Source organism: Callithrix jacchus, chromosome 13 (assembly GCF_049354715.1).
Source record: "Callithrix jacchus isolate 240 chromosome 13, calJac240_pri, whole genome shotgun sequence".
NCBI lineage: Eukaryota > Metazoa > Chordata > Mammalia > Primates > Cebidae > Callithrix > Callithrix jacchus.
In genome coordinates this window covers 76,426,454-76,450,867 of record NC_133514.1, presented here as the reverse complement: position 1 = coordinate 76,450,867, position 24,414 = coordinate 76,426,454, and the positions used below count along the sequence as shown (strand labels likewise).

The 24,414-nt window shown below is 32.8% G+C and overlaps 1 protein-coding gene across 13 annotated transcripts in view; it reads left to right on the top strand.

Moving 5' to 3' along the window:
* Positions 1-24,414, top strand: part of CCDC178 (coiled-coil domain containing 178) — a 482,007-nt gene that overhangs the window by 81,438 nt on the left and 376,155 nt on the right. For 11 of the 13 annotated variants that reach the window (XM_054244101.2, XM_054244105.2, XM_054244099.2 and 8 more), the window contains 4 exons: positions 5,504-5,526; positions 12,607-12,689; positions 15,169-15,369; positions 22,163-22,383. In XM_054244101.2, the coding sequence (XP_054100076.2) occupies positions 5,504-5,526; positions 12,607-12,689; positions 15,169-15,369; positions 22,163-22,383 (528 nt within the window). The remainder of the gene's footprint in view (positions 1-5,503; positions 5,527-12,606; positions 12,690-15,168; positions 15,370-22,162; positions 22,384-24,414) is intronic. The other 2 variants (XM_078347961.1, XM_078347960.1) reach the window with 1 other exon arrangement.

Sequence of the window (24,414 nt, the reverse complement as noted above, 5' to 3'; positions counted from 1 at the left end):
GTTGTGTACTTTTTTGCATAACTCTTGGCCATTTATATATTTTTTGAAGATACATGTCTTCATGTTCTTTGCCCGTTTTTAAATCAGATTATTTGTTTTTTGCTAATGAGTTTTAAGAGTTCTTTTTACATTTTGCATATTAACTCCTTATCAGATATGTGGTGTGCAATTAGTTTTTTCCCAGTATGTAGCTGGCCTTTTCATTTTGTTGTTATTGTTATTGTTTTTTGGTTTGATCCAGTTCCATTTCTGTATTTTTGTCTTTGTAGTCTGAGCTTTTGGTGTGATTTGGTGTGACAAAAGTCGTTGTCAAGACCAATGTCAAGGAGCTTTTCCTCTATGTTCTCTTCTAGAAGTTTTATGGCTTCTGATCTTAAATTTAGTTTTTTTTTTAATTCATTTTGAATTGGCTTTTGTGTATTGTTTAAGATAAGCTCTAATTTCATCCTGTTGCTAACAGAAATTCAGTTTTCCCTGCATCATTCATTAAAGAGACTATTCTTTTCTCATTGTATGCTTTTGATGCCCTTGTCAATAATTAGTTGTCCATCTATGTTTTAACTTATTTCTGAACTCTCTATTCTATTTCATTGGTCTATGCTTTTGTTTTTATGCCAGGACCGTACTGTTTTGATTAAAATAGCTTTGTAATATAATTTTAAATAAGGAAGTATGATGCCTCCAACATTACTTTTTTTTTTTACTTAGTATTGTTTTGGACTTTTGATGCTTTTTTATGATTCCATACTAATTTTAGATTTTTTCTATTTCTATGAAAATAGTCACTGGAATTTTTATAGGGATGGCATTAAATCTATATATTGCTTGCAGTACTATGATTGCTTTAGCAATGTTAATTATTCCCATTTGTGAATGCATATTTATTCATTTATTTGAATCAGGCTTAATTTCTTTCATTAAAGTTTTATAGTTTCAGTGTGCAAATCTTTCAGCTACTTGATTAGACTTATTCCTAGGTATTTTATGCTATTATAAATGGGATTATTTTCTTAATTTCTTCTTCAGATAGATCATTATTCAAATGTAAAAGTGCTTCTAATTTTTATACATTGATTTTTTTATCTTGCAACTTTATTGAATTCATTTATTCTTTAAAATAGGTTTTTTTTGTGTAGCATTGTTGAGGCTTTCTGCTTATAGGATCATGTCATCTGCAAATCGAGATGATTTTCCCTTTTCATTTTCAATTTTGATAGCTATATCTATTCTTTATATTCAGTATAAATAAAATCATACATATGTGACCTATGTTTTTTTCACTTGATATAATGTTGGCAGTCCATCCACATTGTAGCATATATCAATACTTTGTTATAGCTGAATAATATTCTATTGCATATATATACTACAATGGGTATCTGTCCATCAGTTGATAGTCATTTGGGTTGTTTCCACCTTTGTCTATAGTACATAGGGCTCCTATGAACATGCGTGCATTTTATATTATATAATTATATAACACAAGGATTTGTTTAAGCACCTGTTTTCAGTTCTTTTGAGTATCTACCTAGGAGTGGAACTGCTGTGTAATATGATTCTATATTTAGGTTACTGAGAAACCATCAAATCATTTTCCATAGCCCAACTATTTTACATTTCCACCAGCAATATAAATAGGTTCTAATTTCTTCACATCCTTACTAGCACTTGTTATTGTTCATTTAAAAAAAATATTTCTAACATAACATTATTTTCTTATTTTTACAGTGGAAAATAGAAGGTTTTATGAATACTTTTTGTCTCAACAATAGCAAATATTTAAGTGTTTAAATATTTGGTAATAATTTTCAGTAAAAACATAGAGTTGAATAAAAAAGGTCAATGAAAATGTTAGATTTATCATGACAAAGTTTGTGGGCAATGTGGCTTAGGGCTATAAGTAAATGAAGTGTTTCATTTCCCCTATAATGTAGTAATATTTTAAACTACATAAAATCAGGCAGTTTTAGTTCCCCTCCATTTCTGTTTTCCTTTGCTATTTTGATAAAATAAGAATTAGGAATTGTTTGGGATCTTGTCGTTAGTTTGATATAATTGATTATATTAGATATTTTAATCAAAATATCTATGTACCACAAATATTTATGACAGGTGAAACTCTAAGCTTAATTATAATCGGGAATTTTATTTAAAATAATGATTTAATGTGACTTTGAGAGACTTCTAAAATTTGTCCAGATATTTCAGATAGGCAGTTATAAATGTTAAGCTTTGACTGTTTCTCTGGAATTATAGGCCTTCTCTATGTTAACCATTTCAGTATCCTGAATAAATAGTATTTAAATGCTTGGTACCTGAAATTTTGCCTCCACACATCAGATCAAAGACTGATTAAAATAATTTTTAAATTATTTCTTTGTTACTTACTTCTAAACAATGTTGCTAAGGTAATGTTTTGATATATTACCTTAAAACAATTTTTCATAGGAAATTCCACTCTGCTTCAAAAATTTGGAATAATATTTTTATCTTTATAAAATAAATGCTTTTCTGTTGAGCTATAAAGAAGATCAAACTGAGAATATTAATTATTACTCACTTGTTGAGGACTTCAAAAGTTTTGGATAATTATATCACAATTCACTGAAGTGCCTCTTAACCAATTTTCCCCTGACTCTCTTGTGATACTTCAACTTCAAATGGCTTCTTATAACTGTCATATAAATCAACATCATGTAGGTTTCTGCATTATGCAGGATTGTAATGCCAGTTTCCAAAATCAAGGAATAGCATTTTCCTGATTGTTAATTAGTTTAGAATCTATTAACATATTCACTGAATTTGTATTCTCTTCTCTGCAAAATGCCAATTTATCTTTTGACATTTTCTTTTGGGTTTACTTGTGTTTTCTTATTGACTTGTAGGAACTCGTTACCTTTAGAAAGTTGTATGTGTTGTAAACAATTTATCTCAGTTTGTGAGTTGTTTTTTTACTTTATTAATTTTAATGTAATTAAATTTATTACTTTTCTTTGGCTCTTAAGTGAATTGTGTCTTCTTTAAAAAAATGTCCATACCACAATCATACAACAGTTTTATCTTATAGATTCTAAAATTTTGACTTCTTCTTGGAGATTTGCTCAACAACATGAAATTGATTTCTTTTTTTTGCATATGAATGCAATAGATAGCTAATTTTATTTTTTAAAAAAGGAAAATTAGTTTTCTTCACAATGCTTTTATTTCATATCTAGTCATTTCCTATAAATCAGCCATGCCATATCCATCATACATCAAAGTTTCATATATGATTTTACCTATTTCTGGCCCCTTCCATCCCACTGGTCAATTTTACCTCCCTATGTCAATATCTAGTTTCACTCATTTACGAGTCATAATATGTTTTGGTATCTGATATAGTATTTCTTTTTACTTTTTTAGAGTTCATTGGGTATTCTTGATACACTGCTCTTTCATATAAATTTTAGAATAAGCTTATTATATTATATGAAGAAATCTATTGGAATTTTAAACATAATTGCATTAATCAGTTTTTTATTATATATATGAATTTAGTTTTTTTAATGTTTTTTAGATTTCATTGAATCTATTATACTATCAGCACAAGAAAATTCCAGCAGTACAGCAAATCCCAAAACCAGTTCAGAGGAAGGAATTTTGTATAAGGCAATGGGGACAATGAGGAAATTGATTAATATAGTAATTTGCTGCGTACACAGTGGTCACATGAGATTATAATATTTTATTTTTACTGTACATTTTCTATGTTTCAATCAGTTGAGATACACAAATACATTTTGCTATAGTTGTCTACAGTATCCAGTATGGTAACACACTGTGCAGGTTTATGGCCTAGGAGCAATAGGCTATACCATATACCCTAAGCATGTAGTTGGCTCTACCACTGAGGTTTGTATAAATAGACTCTGTGATGTTTGCACAATGACAGAATTGCTTAGCAATGCATTTCTGAGACTGTATCACTAAGTGACACATGACTGTATGTATGTATGTATGTGAATGTGTGTGTGTGTGTGTGTGTGTGTGTGTATATACACATATATATATCATAAAATTTTTTTGTTCAGATTCTGGTAGGATATGGGAACTAGAGAGAAGTAATCATATATGCCAAATAAAAACCTTGAATTAGAGATAATCTATAAAACCTGTAACATTCTGGTTTTGCATTTTTAATAATTTATGACTTGTATAGCCCAAGATACTCTTAGAATATATCTGTAGGAAATAATCCCTGCTAATAACTTTATAATCCAGAAAAGACATAATATTATGGTAAACTAAGTATGTGAACTCACATATAATTTTGTATTCACCACTCATTGATAACATTAAAATTCAGTAGATGTCATGTACTTCTGATTGTTAGAAAAGACTTTTGGGAATAAATAGCATTTGAAGTGTCCCTTGATGAATGTGTAAGATTTAGAATCACAGAGACAAACACCAGAATAGTTAGTTGGGTTTAAGAATAAAACAATATGAATAGATAGGAGAATTATATACTTCTTGGGAAACAACTGTAAACCAGTAAGTTTGTGAGACAGATCTTAATCAATTTAAAGGTTTATTTTGCCAAGGTTAAGAACCGTGGTTCATGACAGCCTCAGAAGGTCCCAAGAACATGTGCCCAAGGTGGTTTGGTTACAGCTTGATTTTATACATTTTAGGGAGGCAGAAGTTACAGGGAAAGACATAAATCAATATGTGCAAGTTACACATTGGTTAGTCCTGAAAGGTGGGACATCTCAAAATGCAGTTTTCTAGGTCATAGGCCAATGCAGGTTTCCTGATTGGTAATTGGTTGAAAGATATAAGAATTGCCTAAATTTTTGAATTCAGAATTAAAAAAAAAAAAAACAAAGTTCTTATCATGTAGATGAAGCCTCCAGGTAGCAGGCTTCACAGAGAATAGATGGTGAATGTCTCTTATCAGACCTTAAAAGGTGTCAGACTCACTAAAAAGGACCTAGTAAGGGAAAGAGACAGAATGCAAATTTCTTCCACAAGAGATGGCTTTGCAGGAACATTTCAGAATATGTCAAATAACTATGTTTTGGAGTGAAATACTTTTATTTATTTTAAGGCCCGTTATCTGTCATGTATTGCCATATCAGAATAAGGTGGGAATTTGGTATCTTATTGCTACAAAAAGTCTTTTTTGTTCATCTTAAGATTTCTGTTTTAATTTTAATGCTGGTCAGTTGTGTCTGGATTACAAAGGGAGGAGGTTATAATGAAGCTGATCTGATTCTCTTTCACATCATGTCCTTAACTAGTTTTTTAGATTTCTTTTGGGTCTCCTTGGCCAAGAGTTGGGGAACTTAGTCAGTTGCAGGGCTGAGAATTTTATTTTTGGTTTACAAAACAGAGAGTATAAGTAAACAAAAATATAGTGAAATTGAGATATGTAGAGAATTGACAAGTTTAAGTGAAATTTAGTCACTGTTTCTTAATATGTTTAATATTTGATTTTTATTGAGATCTTTTGTTTTGACAGTTTGAAACTTCTTTTGAAGAATGGTAAGAAAATTTCATGCGTTTAAAACTATTTTATTTTTAATGTCATAATTTCAATCATCTGCTATAATTCAGTGTAACTTCAAAAGGAATAGAAAATTGATTGCAAGATTTTTCACTTTAGATATTAAAATACATTTTTCAAAATATGAGAGTTAGGACGTCACTGATAATGGCAAAACAGGGATCTCCAGAGTGGCATTCCTCCACAAAAACAACTATAAAGTTTGCAGTTAAAAAAAAAAAAGTTGGTCTGAATCAACTTTTGCAGAAATTTGAATTCCAGTAAAAAATTAATAACCACCAGGGGAAAATTTAATGAAGAAGGAAACTGTTGCATTGCATTAAGAGAGAGTACTGTGGCATTGTAATTTACCTGCTCAGCAATCTCCAGCCTTCAGATTGGTGGCAGATATGAAGAGAGCAGGGCACACCTGTGGTTCAGATTCCTAGTGCCAGAGGGAATAATAGGAACATCATTCTCAAAGAATTGTGTTTGATAGATCCCTGAGAGACTAGCATAAGAAATGGCCTTTATTTTGCTTGATTTGGAGCAATCATAAGGCTGGGGCTACTTACAGGCAGTGTTTGCTAAAAGCATTTAAAGGCATATACTTGTCATAGAAGACTGAGGCTATAAATAACAGCTGTGACAAGCATTAACCAGAGCAAAATTCCTGTGAAAAAATTGTTTGGATAAAGTGTTAGATACACGAAGGAAAATCTCTCAATATACTAGAGATTTGAAAGAACACAGAGGGCTGGAAAAATGTTCAAAAAAGACCTGAGAAGATCCTAATCTTACTTCTGGCTGACCTTTAGGGTCTGCACAGGCAAAAATCCATGGCAGAGTCAGGGTTGTAAACAACCTGAATGTATCTGAAAGGATTACCCTAACGTAGACCAAATCTGCTAAAATTGGGAGAGTATTGTTTTTCTTGTTTCTTTCTTTTGTTGCCAGCCATTTAAGTGAATTCAGACAAAACACTAGCTCACCAATAACCTCAGGAAATAGATTTCAGTGATAACACATGACAAAGAATACAGGCATTATAAAAGAGCGCTTAGAAGATTTAGTAAACAAACAATAACCCACTATAGACAGAAAAAGGAAATCCAGTAGAGGGAATGGAACATAATCTGGTTTTTATTTCACATTAAAATATTCAAAATGTCCACTTTTCAAAAAATAAATATGAAGAATGAAAAGAAAAGAAAGTTTGGCTCATTCACAGTGAGAAAGGGTAAATTAATATAAACTGTTCTCAAGGGAACCCAAAATTCAGACTTATTGGACAAAGATCTTAAATCAGTCATGTTAAATATCTTCAAAGAAATAAAGGAAACCATGAACAAATAACTAAGAGCAGAAAAGTGATGTTTCAACAAATGCAATATATCGATAAGATAAATTATAAAAATTAACCAAATAGAAATTCTAGGCTGGGCACGGTAACTCACACTTGTAATCCGAGCACCTTGGGAGGCTGAGGTGGGTGGATCACGAGGTCAGGGGTTCAAGAACAGCCTGGCCAATATGGTGAAACCCCATTTTTCCAAAAAATATATAAAAATTAGCCCAGCATGGTGGCATGCACCTGTAGTCCCAGCTATTTAGAAAGCTGAGGTAGCAGAATTGCTTAAACCCAGGATGTGGAGGTTGCAGAGCACAAAGATGGTGCCACTGCACTACCGCCTGGGTGACAGAGTGAGACTCTCTCAAAAAAATTTAAAAAAAAATTAAAAAAAATTCTGGAGCTGAAAAATAAACTAACTGAAATCAAAAAGTTCACTAGAAGGGTTTGGTAGCAGCTTTGAGCAGTGAGAATAATCAGTGCACTTGATGGTATGTCAATAGAGATTATCTTATCTAAGAAGTAAGAAAGACAAGAGATCAAAGAAAAATGGAAAGTGCATAATAAACTCAAGGGCTTAATAGCAGTTAATATCAAGCATAATAGCAGTCAAAAAGTGTGATAAGAAAGGGAAAGAAGACAAAAAAAATATTCAAAGAAACACTGGTTGAAAAACTTCTAACTTGATGAAAAAGTTTAATCTATGCATCTGTTAAACTCAATGAACTCCAAATAGAATGAAGTCCAAAAGATCCACACCTGTATACATTTTAGTTAACTTGTCAAATGCCTGGAACAAAGAGAATCTTGAAAGCAGCACAAGATAAGCAACTTGTCATGCACCCAGGGCCCTCAGTAAGATTGACAGTGCATTTTTTATTAGGAACTGTGGAAGTCAGAACACAGTGTGGTGACATATTTAAATGCCAGAGGAAAAAAACTGTCAATAAAGAATTCTAAATCCACCAAAAGTATCCTTCAAAAATAACGGAGAAATTAAGACATTGTCAGATAAACAAAAGGGGTGTGTCACTAGCAGACTGCTTCTATAAGAAATCGTGTAGGTAGCCTTTTAGGCTGAAATGAAAGAAGACTAGAGAGTAACTTGAAGCCATATGATAAAATAATAAACAATAATAAAGGTAGCTACAAAGATAAATGTAAAATCCAGTATAATTGTATTTTTGTTTTGTAATTCTTATTCTTACTTATAATTAAATGCATGATTTTAAATTTCTGCTAATGAACACAAAATAGATAACTATATAATTTGTGAAAATGACACTACAAGAGGAGGGGCAGAGTTGTAAAGGAACAGAGTTCTTTATATACAAATAGATAGGTACACTATTAAAGCTACATTGATTTTAATTCAATTTTTATAGAGTTAAGATATTAATTGTAATCCTCAGGTTAACCACTAAGACAGAGTCTATTTTTAAAAATACAGGAAAACAAAGAAGAGGGACACTAAACAATATACAGGAAAAAAAATCAACTAGTTACAAAAGAAGGCAGTTATGGAAGAGTTGAGGAATAAGAAAATATATAAATAATATAGAAAATGAATAGCAAAATGGCAAAAATAAACCCTTCCTTATCACCAATTACTTTATATATAAATGGATTAAACTCTCCAGTTGAAAGGTAGAACATGGTAAAATGGATAAAAATAGATAATCCAACTATATTCTGATTCTCATCTGAGATACAAAGACATAAGTAGGTTAAAAGTAGAAGGATGAATAGCCATATTTTGTGCAAATAGTAAGCAAAAGAGAACTGGGGTGACTATACCAATGTCACACAAAATAGACTTTAATAAAAACCTGTTACAGAAGACAAAGAAGACTTGCTACACTGATAAAAGTGTAGCAAGAAGATATATTCCACCAAGAAGATATATAAACTATAAATATAACACACCTAACAATATAACCTCAAAACATGACCTGTAAACTAACAGGATAGAAGGGGAAAATAGACAGTTCTACAACAAGACAGTGAGAATTTAATGTCCCACTTTCAATAATGGATAAAAGAACTTAACCGAAGATCAATAAATCAATAGACTTGAATAACATGAACCAACTAGACCTAATCAGTTTATACAGTATGCTCCACTTAACAACAGCAGAAAACAGTCTTCTCACGTGCACATGGAACATTCTTCAGGATAGATCATATATATTATGACACAAAATAAATCCCAATGAAACTAAAAAGATCAAAATTCTACACGGTATCTTTTCTGACCCAATAGAATGAAACTGGAAATTGTTAACAGAAGACAACCTGGAAATTTCCTATATATGTGGAGACTAAACAAATCATGTTTTACAGACCAATAGGTCAAAGCAGTAATCACAGGGAAAATTAGAAAACACCTTGGTGACTGAAAATAGAAACACAATGTATTTGAACTTACAAAATGCTGCAAAAGTAGTACTCAGTGGGAAATTTACCGCTATAAACGCTTACATTCAGAGATGATTTCAAATCCAGTAACGTAACTTTATACCTTAAGGAAGGAGAAGAAGAGGAGTATGCTAAACACAAAGTTAGCAAAAGGAAGGAAATAAAGGTTAAAGTAGAAATAAATGAAGCAGGGACTAGAAAAACAGTGCATAGAATCAATTAAAATAAAAGTTGTTTCTTTGAAAACAGCAACAGAATTCACAAACCTTTAGTTAAACTAACCAAAAATAAAAAGAAGACTCAATTACAAATTAGCTAAAATAATATAAAACTGGGGACATTACAACAGATTCTGCAGAAATGAAAAGACTTTTAAGAGGATTCTAGGAACAAATGTATGCCAACAAATAAAATAATGAAGATGAAAGGGACAAATTCCTAAAAACACATAAACACACAAAAAAGGAAGAAGTAGAAATCCTGAAGAGGTCTATGACAAATAAAGTGATTGAATCAATAATCAAAAACTTGCCCAACAAAAAAAATCTCAGGACCAGATGGCTTCACTGGTAAATTCTACCAAAAATTTAAACTCTTCCTTCTTAAACTCTTCCAAAAAAATAGAAGAGAGGGGAACAATTTCTAAGTCATCCTATGAGCCCAGCAATAACGTGAAAATGAAACCAGACAAAGGCATCACAAGTAAACTATAGAATACACATGAATATACATGGCAGGCCAGGCACAGTAGCTCACACCTGTAATTCAAGTACTTTGGGAGGCCAAGGCAGAGGATCACTGGAGGCCAGAAGTTTGAAACAAGCCTAGGCAATATAGTCAAACTCCATTTCTACAAACAAACAACAATGAAAAAATCAGCCAGGTGTGGTGGCACATGCCAGTAGTCTTACCTACTCCAGAGGCTGAGGTTGGAGGGTTACTTGAGCCCAGGAGATCAAGTTTACAGTGAACTGGATTATGCCACTGTACTTCAGCCTGGACAACAAAACAAAACAAAGCAAACAAACAAACAAACAAAAAACTATGACAAAATCCTCAACAAAATCCTAGCAACCTGAGTCCAGCAATGCATTTAATAGAATTATACATCAAGACCAGTGAAATTTACCCCAGAAATGTAAGAGATTTAGCATACAAAAATTAGTTAACATAATAACCCATATTAGTAAAATAAAAGGGAAAACCTATGTGAACCTCTCAGTTGGTGAGGAAAACATGTGACACAAGCCCACACCTTTTATAAAACTAGATTGTAAGGCAACCTATTAAACATAATAAAGAATATTTATGAAAAACTCTTAGTTTGGATTATACCTGATGGTGAAAAGTTTTCCTCTTAAGATCAGGAGCAAAATAAGAATCCCCACTCTTTCCACTTTTCTTCAGCATTAGAATCCTTGTATATTGCTGATGTGAATATAAAATGGTTTAGACACTGAAAGCAGGTTGTTGGCTCCTCAAAAAGTGAAACCTAGAATTATCTGTCACTCAGCAATTTGACTCCAAGATATATATCCAAAAGAATTCAAAACATATTCAAACAAAAACTCATATACAAATGTACATGACATCTATAGTCACAATAGCCAAAAGGTGGACACAATCCCCAAATCCCTAAACGGATTAATAGATAACCGAATGTGTTGTATAGACACAATGGAATATTATTCCACCATTAAAAGAAATAAATTTCTTCTACATACGGCAGCATGAAGAAAGCTTGAAACTATTTTGCTAAGTTAAAAAAGTCACAAAAGGTCACTTGCATGATTTCACTTCTACAAAATATTCATAAAAGTACATTCACAAAGAGAGCAGATTAGTCATTACTATGGAATAGTGGGTTGAAGAAAGGGAAGAGTCTGCTTCATAAGTAGGATATGTTCTTTTAGAATGATGAAAATATATTGGAATTAGATGGGATGATAGTTTTACTATGTTGTGAATATATTAAATGCCACTGAAGTTTACAGTTTCAAATATTTAATATTATATTATGAGACTTTTGCCTCAAAAAAATAGAAAAATTAGCATAGAAGTTTACTGATCCAAGACTTAAGTGAACTTTAGAAGATAATACACAAAATGATCTAATTATATATAATAATTTACTATATCATATAAATGGCATTAAAAGCCAGCAGTGTAAGTATTATTTAATAGTTGATGCTGGAACAATTATTTTTCAATTTTTTAAAAGAAAACAAATTAAAAAATATACTTTTCAACAAAAATATTTTGAAATAAATATGAAAACTAAAGGAAGAAAATATAATAAATATATTTCTGACTTTGAAATAGACATACTTAAATAAATTGTGGGACAATTACAAGAAAAATAATTGTAGCTGTTAGAAATATGAAATGGTAGTAAAATACATTGAAAATAATTTCAGGTAACTAAAGGTGAATGTAAAATTGTGACTAATTTTATAAGAATTGAAGTATCATTAGACTATTCTATGTGATCTCTGAAGAATAAATAAATATAGATTATACTATTTTTGTAATTTTTAGTATGCATACTGTTTCTTAATTTAGAATACTTATTTAATAAAAAATAATTTAATAAAAAATTCAAAAAAATTCTCTGCTTTGTTGATACCAATTTTCTTGTAAATTTGATCAGAGAAAAAACACTTTTTAAAAAATATAATGAAGGCTAGTTTAGAACTCTAGAATCAGACCAGAGAAATACAGAGAAATAGTTTATTATTCAACATATAGAACTTTAGCTAGAAAGGAAGTAACATTTTAATTTATGGTTGCCTCCGAAGACACTACAGTTTAGTGTTGTCCAGTAGAATTTTCTGTAATAATCAATGTTCTGTATTTGTATTTTCCAACATGTAGCTTCTAGAAAGGAAATAACATTTGAATTTAGGTATTTTTCTAAAATTTTATTATCTGAAATAGTATTTTTACTCATTGTAATTTACACCGGTTCCCCAGAAACTACTGAACTGAAATTACAGAAATAGCTCATACAAATTATTCTCACAGAATACCCTCTGTCTTATAGAAACACTCTCTAAGAAAGACCAATTGCAGCTTTAACATATTCTGAAGGAATTTTGGGTCATTTGTAACTAATTTTAATTTACCGTTAAGTGTAAATCCCATTGCCTATAAGAATTTTGCTATATTAGTCTCCTATCTAGTAAGATTATCTTGTATAGTAAGTTTCACCACAACTTTTTAAAATTCAAAGGCAGTGCATAACCTAAAATTTGATTTACTAATTTTAAGTACCTCCTCTTTTACTGTTTGCTTCTTTTCCATTATATAGGAGCAGAACTTCTTCCACAAAAGACCTGAAAGAAGATTGGAGTATAGCTATACCAGTAAAAGAGGCCAAACCAGAAGAAAGAGGTAAAGTTGTTCCTTCTACTTGAATAATTGTAATTATATTTAAAAGCTTATTGACTTCATTTAATATATTTCTAATTGTCACAATAATCATGTTTAAGAGTTTTATAATTATGAGAGTCTAATAGACAAAATAGTTCTCTATATCATTTGATTAAAAATTCATTCAACATATATTTATTAGTGACTATTATGTACCAAATACTTGTTGAGGAGCTGAGTATATAATGATAGATATCCACTTCTCAAGATGCTAATCATAGTTTAGTGTTGCCCAATAGAACTTTCTGTGATAATCAGTGTTCCATACGTCTACTGTCCAATAGAGTAACTACTAGCTATATACAGCTGTTGAACACTTGAAATGTGGCTAGTGAGACTGAGGAACTTACTTTTTAAGTTTAATTCGAATTAAATTACATATAAATGTCAGCGGGTGCATGTGGATGATGACTACCACATTGAACATCGCAGCTCTAGGATATATTTATGTTGTCATAAATATTCGTATCACAATTTATAAAATGTATAATTTGTATACGCATGTAAAATTTGTGTTAACACTATTTTACTGTATTTAAATATATTATTGAGATTTTATGTAGCACCTCCTCTTCTCCCACCACAAATAATTGCTAAATCCTTGAATGAAGGCTAACTAATAAACTCAGGACTTTTTAAAAGCAAGAATATTTTGTTTTTCAAAGATTTTATTCCTAGCAAAGCTTTGTTTTTACTGTTTTCTTTTACATTATTTGTGCCTACAGTGAAGACGAGGATCTTAATCATTACCAAATTTTCACGTTAACAAATGCTGAGAGAAAAAAATAGATATATTAACAATTACAACTACTGCACAATTAACTACAGTTATGTTTACTGTCAACATGTGCATTTGAGGTCTAAAACAGAACAATAGCAGGATGAGGAAGTTTTATTGTAATTAAGGGTTTATGCTAAAAAATTGCAGATATTTGCTTAGAACAGTAATATGAAACTGTAAAACTGAGATGGCACTCAAGAAAAAAGATGAGATCTTACATACAATGAATTTGAGGCATCCCAAGTTACACACACAACATTTGTTTTGGAATTTATTATTGAGATAATATAAAAGACAGCTTCTAGAAACATAATGAACACCTTTGCTAAAACACATATATATTCAATAAGAAGTATTTTAATTATAAGTGGTATTAACTTATGCATGAATTTCAGACTGAAATCTTGTTATTATAATTGATTATAGAGTGAATCATAAATTGGCTAGAGAATATAGTGTTGAGTGCATATGTTTTCATTTAAAAAAAAGATGATGTAAAGTATCCAAGATGTGGTAGAATTTGGCAAAAGGAAACAATAGATTCAAAGACACCAAATAAAGGACCACTTTAGACAAAATTATTTTTATGCATTAAAATAGGAAAAACTGTTTTATAAGAATGCCTCTGAGGCAGCAACCTGGATTTCTTTGACAAGTACAATTGGTTAAAAATAGCAACTGTGTGACTGCTGAACTTGCACTTATAATCATTATTTAATACTCCCATCTAGCAGAAAATCGTTGTCTTTATTGTCCAAAAGCAACACAAAAAGGAAATGTCTTAGTTTTCTTTCTTCTTGATGCAGTTTAACTATTTTTCCTCTAGCCACAGTTCTTTGGGGGCCTTGTCTCTTAACACTTTGTATTTATGTGTTTATATAACATTTTGGCAAAAGTTAATATTTATAGGCATAAATGCTACAAGGATAGGACTCATGTCTGTCTTCTTTACTTTCTTATCTCCAGCAACGACCATGTGCATGTTCCTTGGAACATACTAGGCTCTGTACACATTTCTTTCGTAAATGGTCGAATGAGTATCCATGGTAATAATTTTGTTAACAATAAGCCACATCATTCCAGAACTGTGAACCAGGAATCAAAAATCTCTCTCATTAAAGGAGTTAATTGAGAATTAATTTAGTATTACAAGGGAATAAATAGAGTTTCAAAATTCCAGTGAATTCCTGGCAAAGCTAAGTAGAGAGAAGTTCTTAGTGGATGAGATTGAAGAATATGTCTTGTTTCTAGAAACCATCTATGATTATTCAGTATTTACTTGATATAATCATTATGATATGTTTCCTTATAGAATAGGAGGAAATATAAACATAATTTTACAATAAAGCTTTATAGTACAGCTTACTAATAGCAAATGTGTTTTTTTCCTTCAGATAAAATGATATATCTGAAAATATTAGTTGAGATTTAGTTATTGTAATTATTGTATAAGGTGCTCATTAAAAATAGGTCTTAAAAGTTTATAATCAATCTTATGTTTGTATTATAATAAAACTGCCTTTATAAAGTTGATTCATTTTTCTAACATTCTCTTATTAAATATATATTGAAAAAAATAATGCAACTAAGACCCATGTTCCCATCATCCAGCTTATTGACTGTTTTATTAACAAATATGAATACATATTTTTGCTTAAGATGAGAAGTGTCCAGAGTTAAAGCAGGAAATGGAAACATTGCTGTCAGAGGCCGTTCAACTCATTAAAAGTCTAGAAACTGATCGGGCAGAAGCTGAAGAAGCTTTAAAACTACAAAGATCAAGAAAGAACATGATTAACATGAAAATTGACTCTTGGTCAGTCTGGAAACTTCAAGAGCTCCCGTTGGCTGTGCAGAAAGGTAATAATAGGGATTTTTCATATTACTTACTCTGTTGGAGAAGCACAGATAATTAATTACAGGTCTGTATATTTTTAAAAAATTTTCCTAGTGCCATGGCTCACGCCTGTAATCCCATACTTTGGGAGGCTGAGGCTGGTGGATCACTTGATCCCAGGAGTTCGAGACCAGCCTAAGAAACAAGGTGAAACCACGTCTCTACAAAAAATACAAACACTAGCCGGGCATGGTGGTGCTTGCCTGTAGTCTCAGCTACCTGGGCGGCTGAGGTGGGAGGATTGATTGAGCCCAGGACATTGAAGCTACAGTGAGCCCTCGGTGACAGAGTGAGAGCCAGTCTCAAAAATAAGTAAATAAATATTACCTGTTTAGAGTGACCATATTATTTTGCCTATAAACCAGCACTTTTGGAAGATGCTATTGAAGATAATGCCAGGTTCACAGATGTAAACTGTGAGACTGTACTGGGCAAACCTGGACCTGATGTCCTTTGAGTCTGTTAGAAATCTAATGACATTTAAGGAACCCACAGAGCATGCAAACATTTGGCATATTTCCTATAATTACTACAGTATTTGAATTTCTAGAAATTTAGTAATTTAAAGTGATTGCCAGTTGGTATCATCAGCCACATTTTTAAGTCTAAGAAAATTGAGAGCGTTTTAAGTGATATTTTAGGCACTAAATGTGTGTGCTTTTGAGAATGCAATAGTAAATTTGTTTTGGGAACTTCTAGCAGGTATCAAAACCTAAAATGTTTCCAAGAATCATGAAAGTAACAAATGTTTAAGAAGGAAATTCTTTTAGCTCACAGAGTGAGGGACCTATGGTGAAGGATTAAAGACTCTAAGGGTACTGGAATTTTTTGGTTCAACAAACACTGTGCCTATGAAAACATGCCTGACTACCTAATTCTGCCTGAAGCTGGAAGATTTTTACTCTCTCAAAGGATAAAAATTTTAATTCGGGATGCACATGTTTTATAAGAGCTTTTTATTAATATTATGGTGCCTATATATGATCTATCATTTAAACCAAGAAATATTTGAGAAAAAAGGACATTATTACCCAGACTAATAGCTGTTAAGTCAAATTATATGTCATAGCATACTCATATTTAGACCTTTGTTATAATTTTATGCCTTCTAAAGCTGTAGTTAACAAAATAGGGTGTATAAATTCCAGAGAGTTGCAAGAAAAGATTAGAACTTTTATTTATATTTGCAAATTTTATCATTTTTGAAATTGTCTCTTTGAATAGAATTTACAGTGTGTATGCTCTACTAATATGATAGATTCATTTATAAATGTGTGTGTGTGTGCGCGTGCGCCCACACTCGCACTTTAGAGGCAATGAGGCTACAATAGGTTCAGAAAAGACAACCTGGGAAATTCTGGATCCCAGTAGATTCTTATTCTTGTCAAACTCTATTCACATTCACAGGAGTCATCTACATTTTTCCTAATTTTTGGGGAGGTTCTTCTTTAGTAGTAGTAGTAGCAGTAGTAGTAGAAAAAGTGTGGACAGAAAGTTTTATTTAATTTTTGCTGTTCAACTTATGTATAATCTCATATACACTTTGTAATAGTGCTTAGATACTGTAGTTTTAGGAGTTCTAATTTAGGAGTTCTTGAAATAAATTTAAACTGAGGTACATGTGTGCACATAATAGATACTTAATAAATGTGTTTTGAAGTATAGAATAAATACTTGTCATGGATGACAACTTATTGGATAGCCATTTAATCAATACAAGATCTACTTAGAAAACAGATTTATGTTCATCTGCTTTATTTTACAAAAGTAGCCACCATATGCAATGACATTTAAATTCATTATTGTTATGTGTTCTTTAAAGTTAAAAGCTTTCTCTTTGAAACATATTTCTTATAGGTAATGTGTTCTCAAGAATCTTGCCTTTATATTATTTATGTAGAATATAATCTCTAAATTTTATGAATTTGTTTACAAAGTATGGAGTCATACATTTTTATAGTCTTTAGATTCTCAAAGTATCTAGCATATAAGACAGGAAAACATTTAATCGCCTTAACAAACTTAATGTTAAGTATGATATTTGTTATAAATTTAGATACTTTTCAAAAATAAAATTAAGAAAACTCACTTTTTTCTAGATATTTTCTGTTTATTCTCCAGATCCATATTTTCTCTCAACTCCCCAATCCCACTTATATCTTTTGTTTTGTAGCCCACAAGGCTGACTCATAGTGGACTGCATCAAAGATCTCATTTGCATTCTGTCTTCCTGTTGCGTTCAACCAATGAGAATCAGTGGCAAGAGACCATGGGGAGATAATGGAGATGGGTGAGGCAAGGGTATTTAGAATACTGACTGCCCCACTCTCCATCTGATAACTTTAAGCTGACTTCATGCCTCTCCTAAAAATGACAGCCCTTGGCATTCAACATGTAGCCAATTATCTAGCAAATACTTTTTGTTTTCTCTATCAAAAAAGATAACTAGAAAAAGTTTACTATCATGAATTTGGCAGTATGTGATCCTACAAATCATAAAGTTGGGTATGCATAGTAGTGTTCCCTTGTGAAATAAAAGGCTCTTTATATTATACCCAAATATTATCTCAAGACACAAGTAAACTTGTGACTCAGACTCCTTTGGCATTCCCATTGTACCTGCTTCTATATATTCTCTGTCTTTCTGATAATCTACGTTATGGCTCCGTGGGTACTTTCCTATAACCATAATGGACTGCATCAAAAATCTTGTTTGCATTCTATCTTCCTGTAGGTTCGACCAATGAGAATCAGTGGCAAGAGACAATGGGGAGATAATGGAGATGGGTGAGGCAGGGGTATTTATAGCACTGACTGCCCCCCTCTCCATTTGATGACTTTAAGCTGACTGTATGCCTCTGCTAAGAATGACAGCCCTTGGCATCCAACATGTAACCAATTATCTATAAATGCATTTTGCTTTCCCTATCAAAAAAGATAATTGGAAATAAGTTTATGAAACTTATTTTCATGAAAGAGGAAAAAAATCACAGCCCTGGTTTCTGAATTAATTTAAGTGGTATGTAAACATAATTTGGAGAATTGCTGCACTCCAGTCCCATGATGGGAAAGGTGAAAGCTAATTCACCCCAAAGAGTGAATAGAAACATAGGATGCCACTTAGAGTGTCAGCTTGAAACTGGCATTCCAGTCCCATGATGGGAAAGGTGAAAGCTAATTCACCCCAAAGAGTGAATAGAAACATAGGATGCCACTTAGAGTGTCAGCTTGAAACTGGCATTCCAGTCCAATAATGGGAAGAGTAAAAGCTAATCATCCCAGTGGGCAGAATTTTAAGTACTCTTTAAAGAAAGAGAAATGGCTCAAGGAACATATGGTAAGTGGCAAAAGGGAAGGCAGAGTGTCAGGGACTTTGAAAATAAATGAATGTGAGATTGGTAAAAGGAAGTCTGGGAAGTTAAGAGATGACCTTCAGAAAGGACAGAGTACGAAGATAATTATGTCCCATACAAATGCTCACCAGACTGCATCTGCTATGGACGAAGGTCTCAGTAATGAATGGAATGTTAAATCTTCCAATTTGTTTTGAATTGTTTTGTCTTGTTGATTATTCGGTTATTACTACAATCATGCTTTGTAACAACCACCTTGGAACTCAGTGGCTTACAACAATAAGCATTTTCTTCTTTGCTGTTGGGTTTGTGAGTTGGCTAGGGAGGCTTCTTCAGGCTGCAGATCCAATGGCCGTGGCTCAAGCCTGTATGTTGGGTTCAGGTCAGCTTCATGTATCTCTCATCCTCTTTGGCTAGCAGATTCCCAGAGGTATGGTTTTCATGTGGCAAATGGCAATACAAAAGGGTGAATAGAAACATTGGATGCCGCTCAAAGTGTTAACTTGGAACTGGCATACCTTTACTTCTCACATGCATTGAGATATACAATTTAAGTTGAGATTTGGGTGAGTACACAGCCAAAATAAATACCACATCCAAACCAAGAATCTATGTGATAAGAAATTATCTCTATCCCAAATGAGAGGGTAGTGAACTGTGTATCTGTCATATCCTTTTTCTTATAACTATTCCTGATATTGAATTCCTTCTATGGTTTCAACATATTTCATAGTAATCTCATCTTCAACTGTTAATTATATTTTGTAGAAGTCCAATGAGCCTTCCATTACTTTTTGCCTCTACTAGAATCCTAGGAGTTTCACTGGTTCTAAATCAGTTATACTAATTTCTTAGCTGAATTTTGACCTCTAAATTTTCTTAAGTTTCAAATTAGAGTGTTTTAGTTCCTTCAAGTCATTATTTTTCTACTCAGGGTGATTTACTGAGATTTTTTTCTATGCCAAGCTGTTTAAGCCCAAAGTTGTCAGCGAATCTTAACAGGTAAATTTAATTTGTTTCCTAATTTTAGGTCCATATTAGTTTGTTTTCATGTTGATGATAGAGACATACCACATGGCTGGGGAGGGCTCAGACCCTGGGAGGCAAAAGGCACTTCTTACATGGTAGTAGTAAGAGGAAAATGTGGAAGAAGAAAAAGTGGAAACCCCTGATAAACCTATCAGATCTCATGAGACTTATTCACTAACATGAGAATATCATGAGAAAGACTGGATCCCATGATTCGATTATTTCCCCCTGGGTCCCTTCCACAATATGTTGGAATTCTGGGAGATACAATTCAAGTTGAGATTTGGGTGGAGACACAGCCAAACCATATCATTCTGCCCTTAGCCCCTCCAAATCTCATGTCCTCACATTTCAAAACCAATTATGCATTCCCAACAATCCCCCAAAGACATAACTCATTTCAGCATTAACCCAAATGTCCATAGTCCCAAGTCTCATCTGAGACAAAGCAAGTCTCTTCTGCCTATGAGCCTGTAAAATCAAAAGCAAGCTACTTACTTCCTAGGTACAATGGAGGTACAGGTATTGGGTAAATACACCTGTTCCAAATGTGAGAGATTTGCCAAAACAAAGGGGTTACAGGGCCCATGAAGTCCAAAATCCAATAAGGTGGTCAAGTTTTTAGGACTCCCAAATGATTTCTTTTGACTCCAGTTCTCACATCCACGTCACGCTGATGCAAGAGGTGGGTTCCCATAGTCTTGGGTGGCTCCGTCTGTGGCTATGCAGGGTACAGCTTCCCTTCTGACTGCTTTCACGGGCTAGTGTTGAGTGTCTGTGGCTTTGCCAGGCATACCTTGCAAACTGTCAGTGGATCTACCATTCTGGGCTCTGGAGGATGATGGACCTCTTCTCACAGCTCCACTGGGCAGTTCCCCAGTAGGGACTCTACTGTGGCCTCCAACCCCACATTTCCCTTCCTCAGTGCCCTAGCAGAGGTTCTCTATGAGGGCTCCACCTTTGCAGCAAAGTTTTGCCTGGGCATCCAATGGTTTCCATACATCTTCTGAAATCTAGGGGGTGGTTCTCAAACCTCATTTCTTGACACTTGTGTACCCACTGGCTCAATACCATGTGGAAGCTACTAAGACTTGGGGCTTCCACCCTCTGAAGCCATAGACATAGCTCTATATTGGCCCCTTTCTGGAGTGGCTGGGACACAGGGCACCAAGTCCCTAGGTTGCACACAGCGTGGGGACCCTGGGCCTGGCCCATGAAACTACTCTTTTTTCCTGTGCCTCCAGGGCTGTGATGGGAGGGTCTGCCATGAATGTCTCTGACATGGGTGGAGACATTTTCCCGTGGTCTTGGGGAATAACACTAGGCTTCTTGCTACTTATGCAAATTTCTGCTGTGATCTTGAATTTCTCCTCAAAAAAATGGGTTTTTCTTTTCTACTGATTGTCAAGCTGCAAATTTTCTGAACTTTTATGTTCTGTTTCCCTTTTAAAATGGATTGCTTTTGAAAGCGTGCATGTTACCTCTTGAATGATTTGCTGTTTGAAAATTTCTTATGCCAGATACCTTACATCATCTCTCTCAAGTTCAAAGTTCCATACATCTCCAGAGCAGGGGCAAAATACCACCAGTCTCTTTGCTAAAACATAACAAAAGTCACCTTTGCTCAAGTTCCCAACACGTTTCTTATATAAATATATAAATATTTTTATACAGAAAAAAATTATATGTATTAATTTATTCAAATTCACTTTTGTGTTGTTTCATAGCATTCTGTCATTTTCTTTTTCTTTTTTTTATTATGAGCTGGCATTCTGTCATTTTCTCCCTAAATACCTTGCCCAGTTCATGTTAGGTTTATTGCTAGATTTATGTAGTTTATGTTTTAGTTTTGCTATTGTGAGATGTTCTGTTATCAACATATTCTATATGTAGGTAAGCATTTTTTATATTACTTTTGCATAAACTATCTTATTTGTGATAATTTTCATTTCACTATTTCATGTGTTTTTCTATTTAATACTATCAATAAGAAAATAATCACTTTTGCCTTTTCATTCTGGTATTTATAAGACTTATTTCATCATTTTTCTTCTAGGTGATTTTGGAAGGCCTCTAGTCTTGCAGTTCTCACTGTGAAGCAGTTACATAGAGTACTTTATAGAATAATGAGAATATATATTGATCATACAACATAAACAGGATTTGTACTAAAATAACTATTATCTTATGAAACATACGTTATAATTCTTTTGATGATGAATTAAGAAAGCAATATGTTCTATATTATCTTTTATTTTAGAAGTAGTAAGAGTCACAGAAAAGGAATTTCTGAAGTTAAAATGTTTTATATTTATGTATTATCAAATATTTCCTTTAATCAGGTTTTCTTTTGTTCTTATCCTTCTATATCTAGAACACGAGGCCTATTTGAGAGATGTTATAGAATTACAATGGCATCTTGAAGATAAAGCTAATCAACTACAACAGTTTGAAAAACAAAAGACAGAATTAGAAGAAGCAAATGTAAAGATTCAAGCAGACATAGGCTACATGAAGGAACATGGCCCTTTACTGGACTCTAAGCGGAATCAGGAACTTCAAGATCTGAAAAGCCTTTATAAAAAAAAAAAGGAGGTAAATGAATAAATGAATGCATGAGCATTTTATAAATTATTACTTAAAATTATTATGCAAAAGTTTTTCAACCATAAGAAATTAACACAGCTTTAAAGATTAATTTTTCTGAAAATTGACCCACTCTTTATCTCAACACATTACCAACTGTTGGTATTCATTTTATGTATTTCTTCTTCTCTCACCTTTATATTTAAGATTATGAAGCATATTTAGTTAACCTGCTAGTAAAATTTCAGTGATTTAAAATAGCCAGGTAAGGCTGGGTGTGGTGGCTCATCCTTGTAATCCCAGCACTTTGGGAAGCTGAGGTGGGCAAATCACTTGTGCCAAGGAGCTTGAGATCAGCCTGAGTAACATGGTGAAACCCCATCTCTACTAAAAATATAAAAATTAGCCAGATGTGTTGGTTTGTGCCTGTAGTCTCAGCTACTTGGTAGGCTGAGGTGGGAAGATTGCTTGATCCGTTGAGGTTGATGCTGAGGTGTGAGGATTGCGTGACCCCTGGAAGTTGAGGCTGCAGTGATCCATGATTGTGCCACTGCAATCCAGCCTGGGTGACAGAGTGAGACCCTGTCTCAAAACAAAGCAAAACAAAACAAGAACTTCAGAAAAATTAAATTTCGGGTTATTTTTTTAAAGCCATGATGAAGCTGAGCAAAAATGCAAGTAAAACATATTAATTTCATTGTTGATGAAAATATATAAATGAAATAAAGTAGTTTTAATGGTTAATTAGATGTTTAACTATCTTATAGAATATGAAAATAATTTATTGATAATTGTCACAAAATGAACAAATTTAAATTTGTGTAATATTTATTTTTGAACATTTTAAAGTAAATAAAACAGGTTGTTAAATATCTCCTGTGTTCCCCTCAACAGTTCTATTTTCATTCCTCCTTTACTAAAGACAATCTTTATCATGAATTGCATGTGTTTATAAGCCACATTTGTATAATTAGGTACATGTATGTGTGTTAATAAATAATACAGAGTATTTTTATTATACAAACAGTACCATACATTGTGCAATATTCTGCAACTTGTTTAATCTGACAGTTTTTTAGTTTAATCAAGCTACTCTTGATATGTGTAGATCTAATTAATTCATTTTACTTGCCTTGTTTCATCAAATGGATATTTCACAATGTAATTACTTATCATTTCATCTATCATTTCATCTTCTCTTAACCATCTGAGTTGTTTCCAATATCTGGCAACAAAACTGCTTATTTGACTGTAAACAGTAATCCGACATGAATACCTTCCTCTCTATCTGCATATGAATTTTTCCTAGTGGGGTTATATACCTAGTTGGATATTTACTGGATTGTGGGTTACACACATTTACTATTTTATTAGATAATACCAAGTTACTTTTCAGAATGCCTATAACAATTTATATCACTAGAATAACAGCAGTACTCAAGTCTTATGTCTCCATTGTGGGCGAGAATGCAAGTACTGTCCTTCTTGGTTAGTAATAGGCCCCTATGTAGTTGGATGACAATGTGTCAGGCACAAAGATATTTCTCAATTTCCCTTTTCTTATTGTATTTCTAATGAAATGAAGGTAGGTGTTATTGGCTGTGATTTCTAGGAAAGCTCTTTGAAATAGACTGACTCAGCCAGGCAGTCTATTTGGCAGTTTGCCTCAGCTATCATAACTAGGTTTCTGTAAGTTAATAAAATGCCAGATTAGCTATTTACTAAACTTCCTAGATATGATAGTTGCAGTTCTAACTTCCATTTTACAGCATTAAGCAACCTTGGGGATGGAAGCCACAATTCACGATGGCTGAAGAGCAAAAAAAGAGTCAGAAAGGTTTTTGTGAGAGAAACGTAAACTGCAACCTTATTTAAACAACTTACTTGGTTTATTTCTGTAACTTACAGCCAAACTCAATCCTAACTGGTATAACTCATAATTTAGTTGACATTTTTATCATCATTATTTAAAAATTGTTCTATATATGTTTAAATTGGTATCCCTTTGTTTTACTGTGTTTTTCCCTGATACTAAACTTG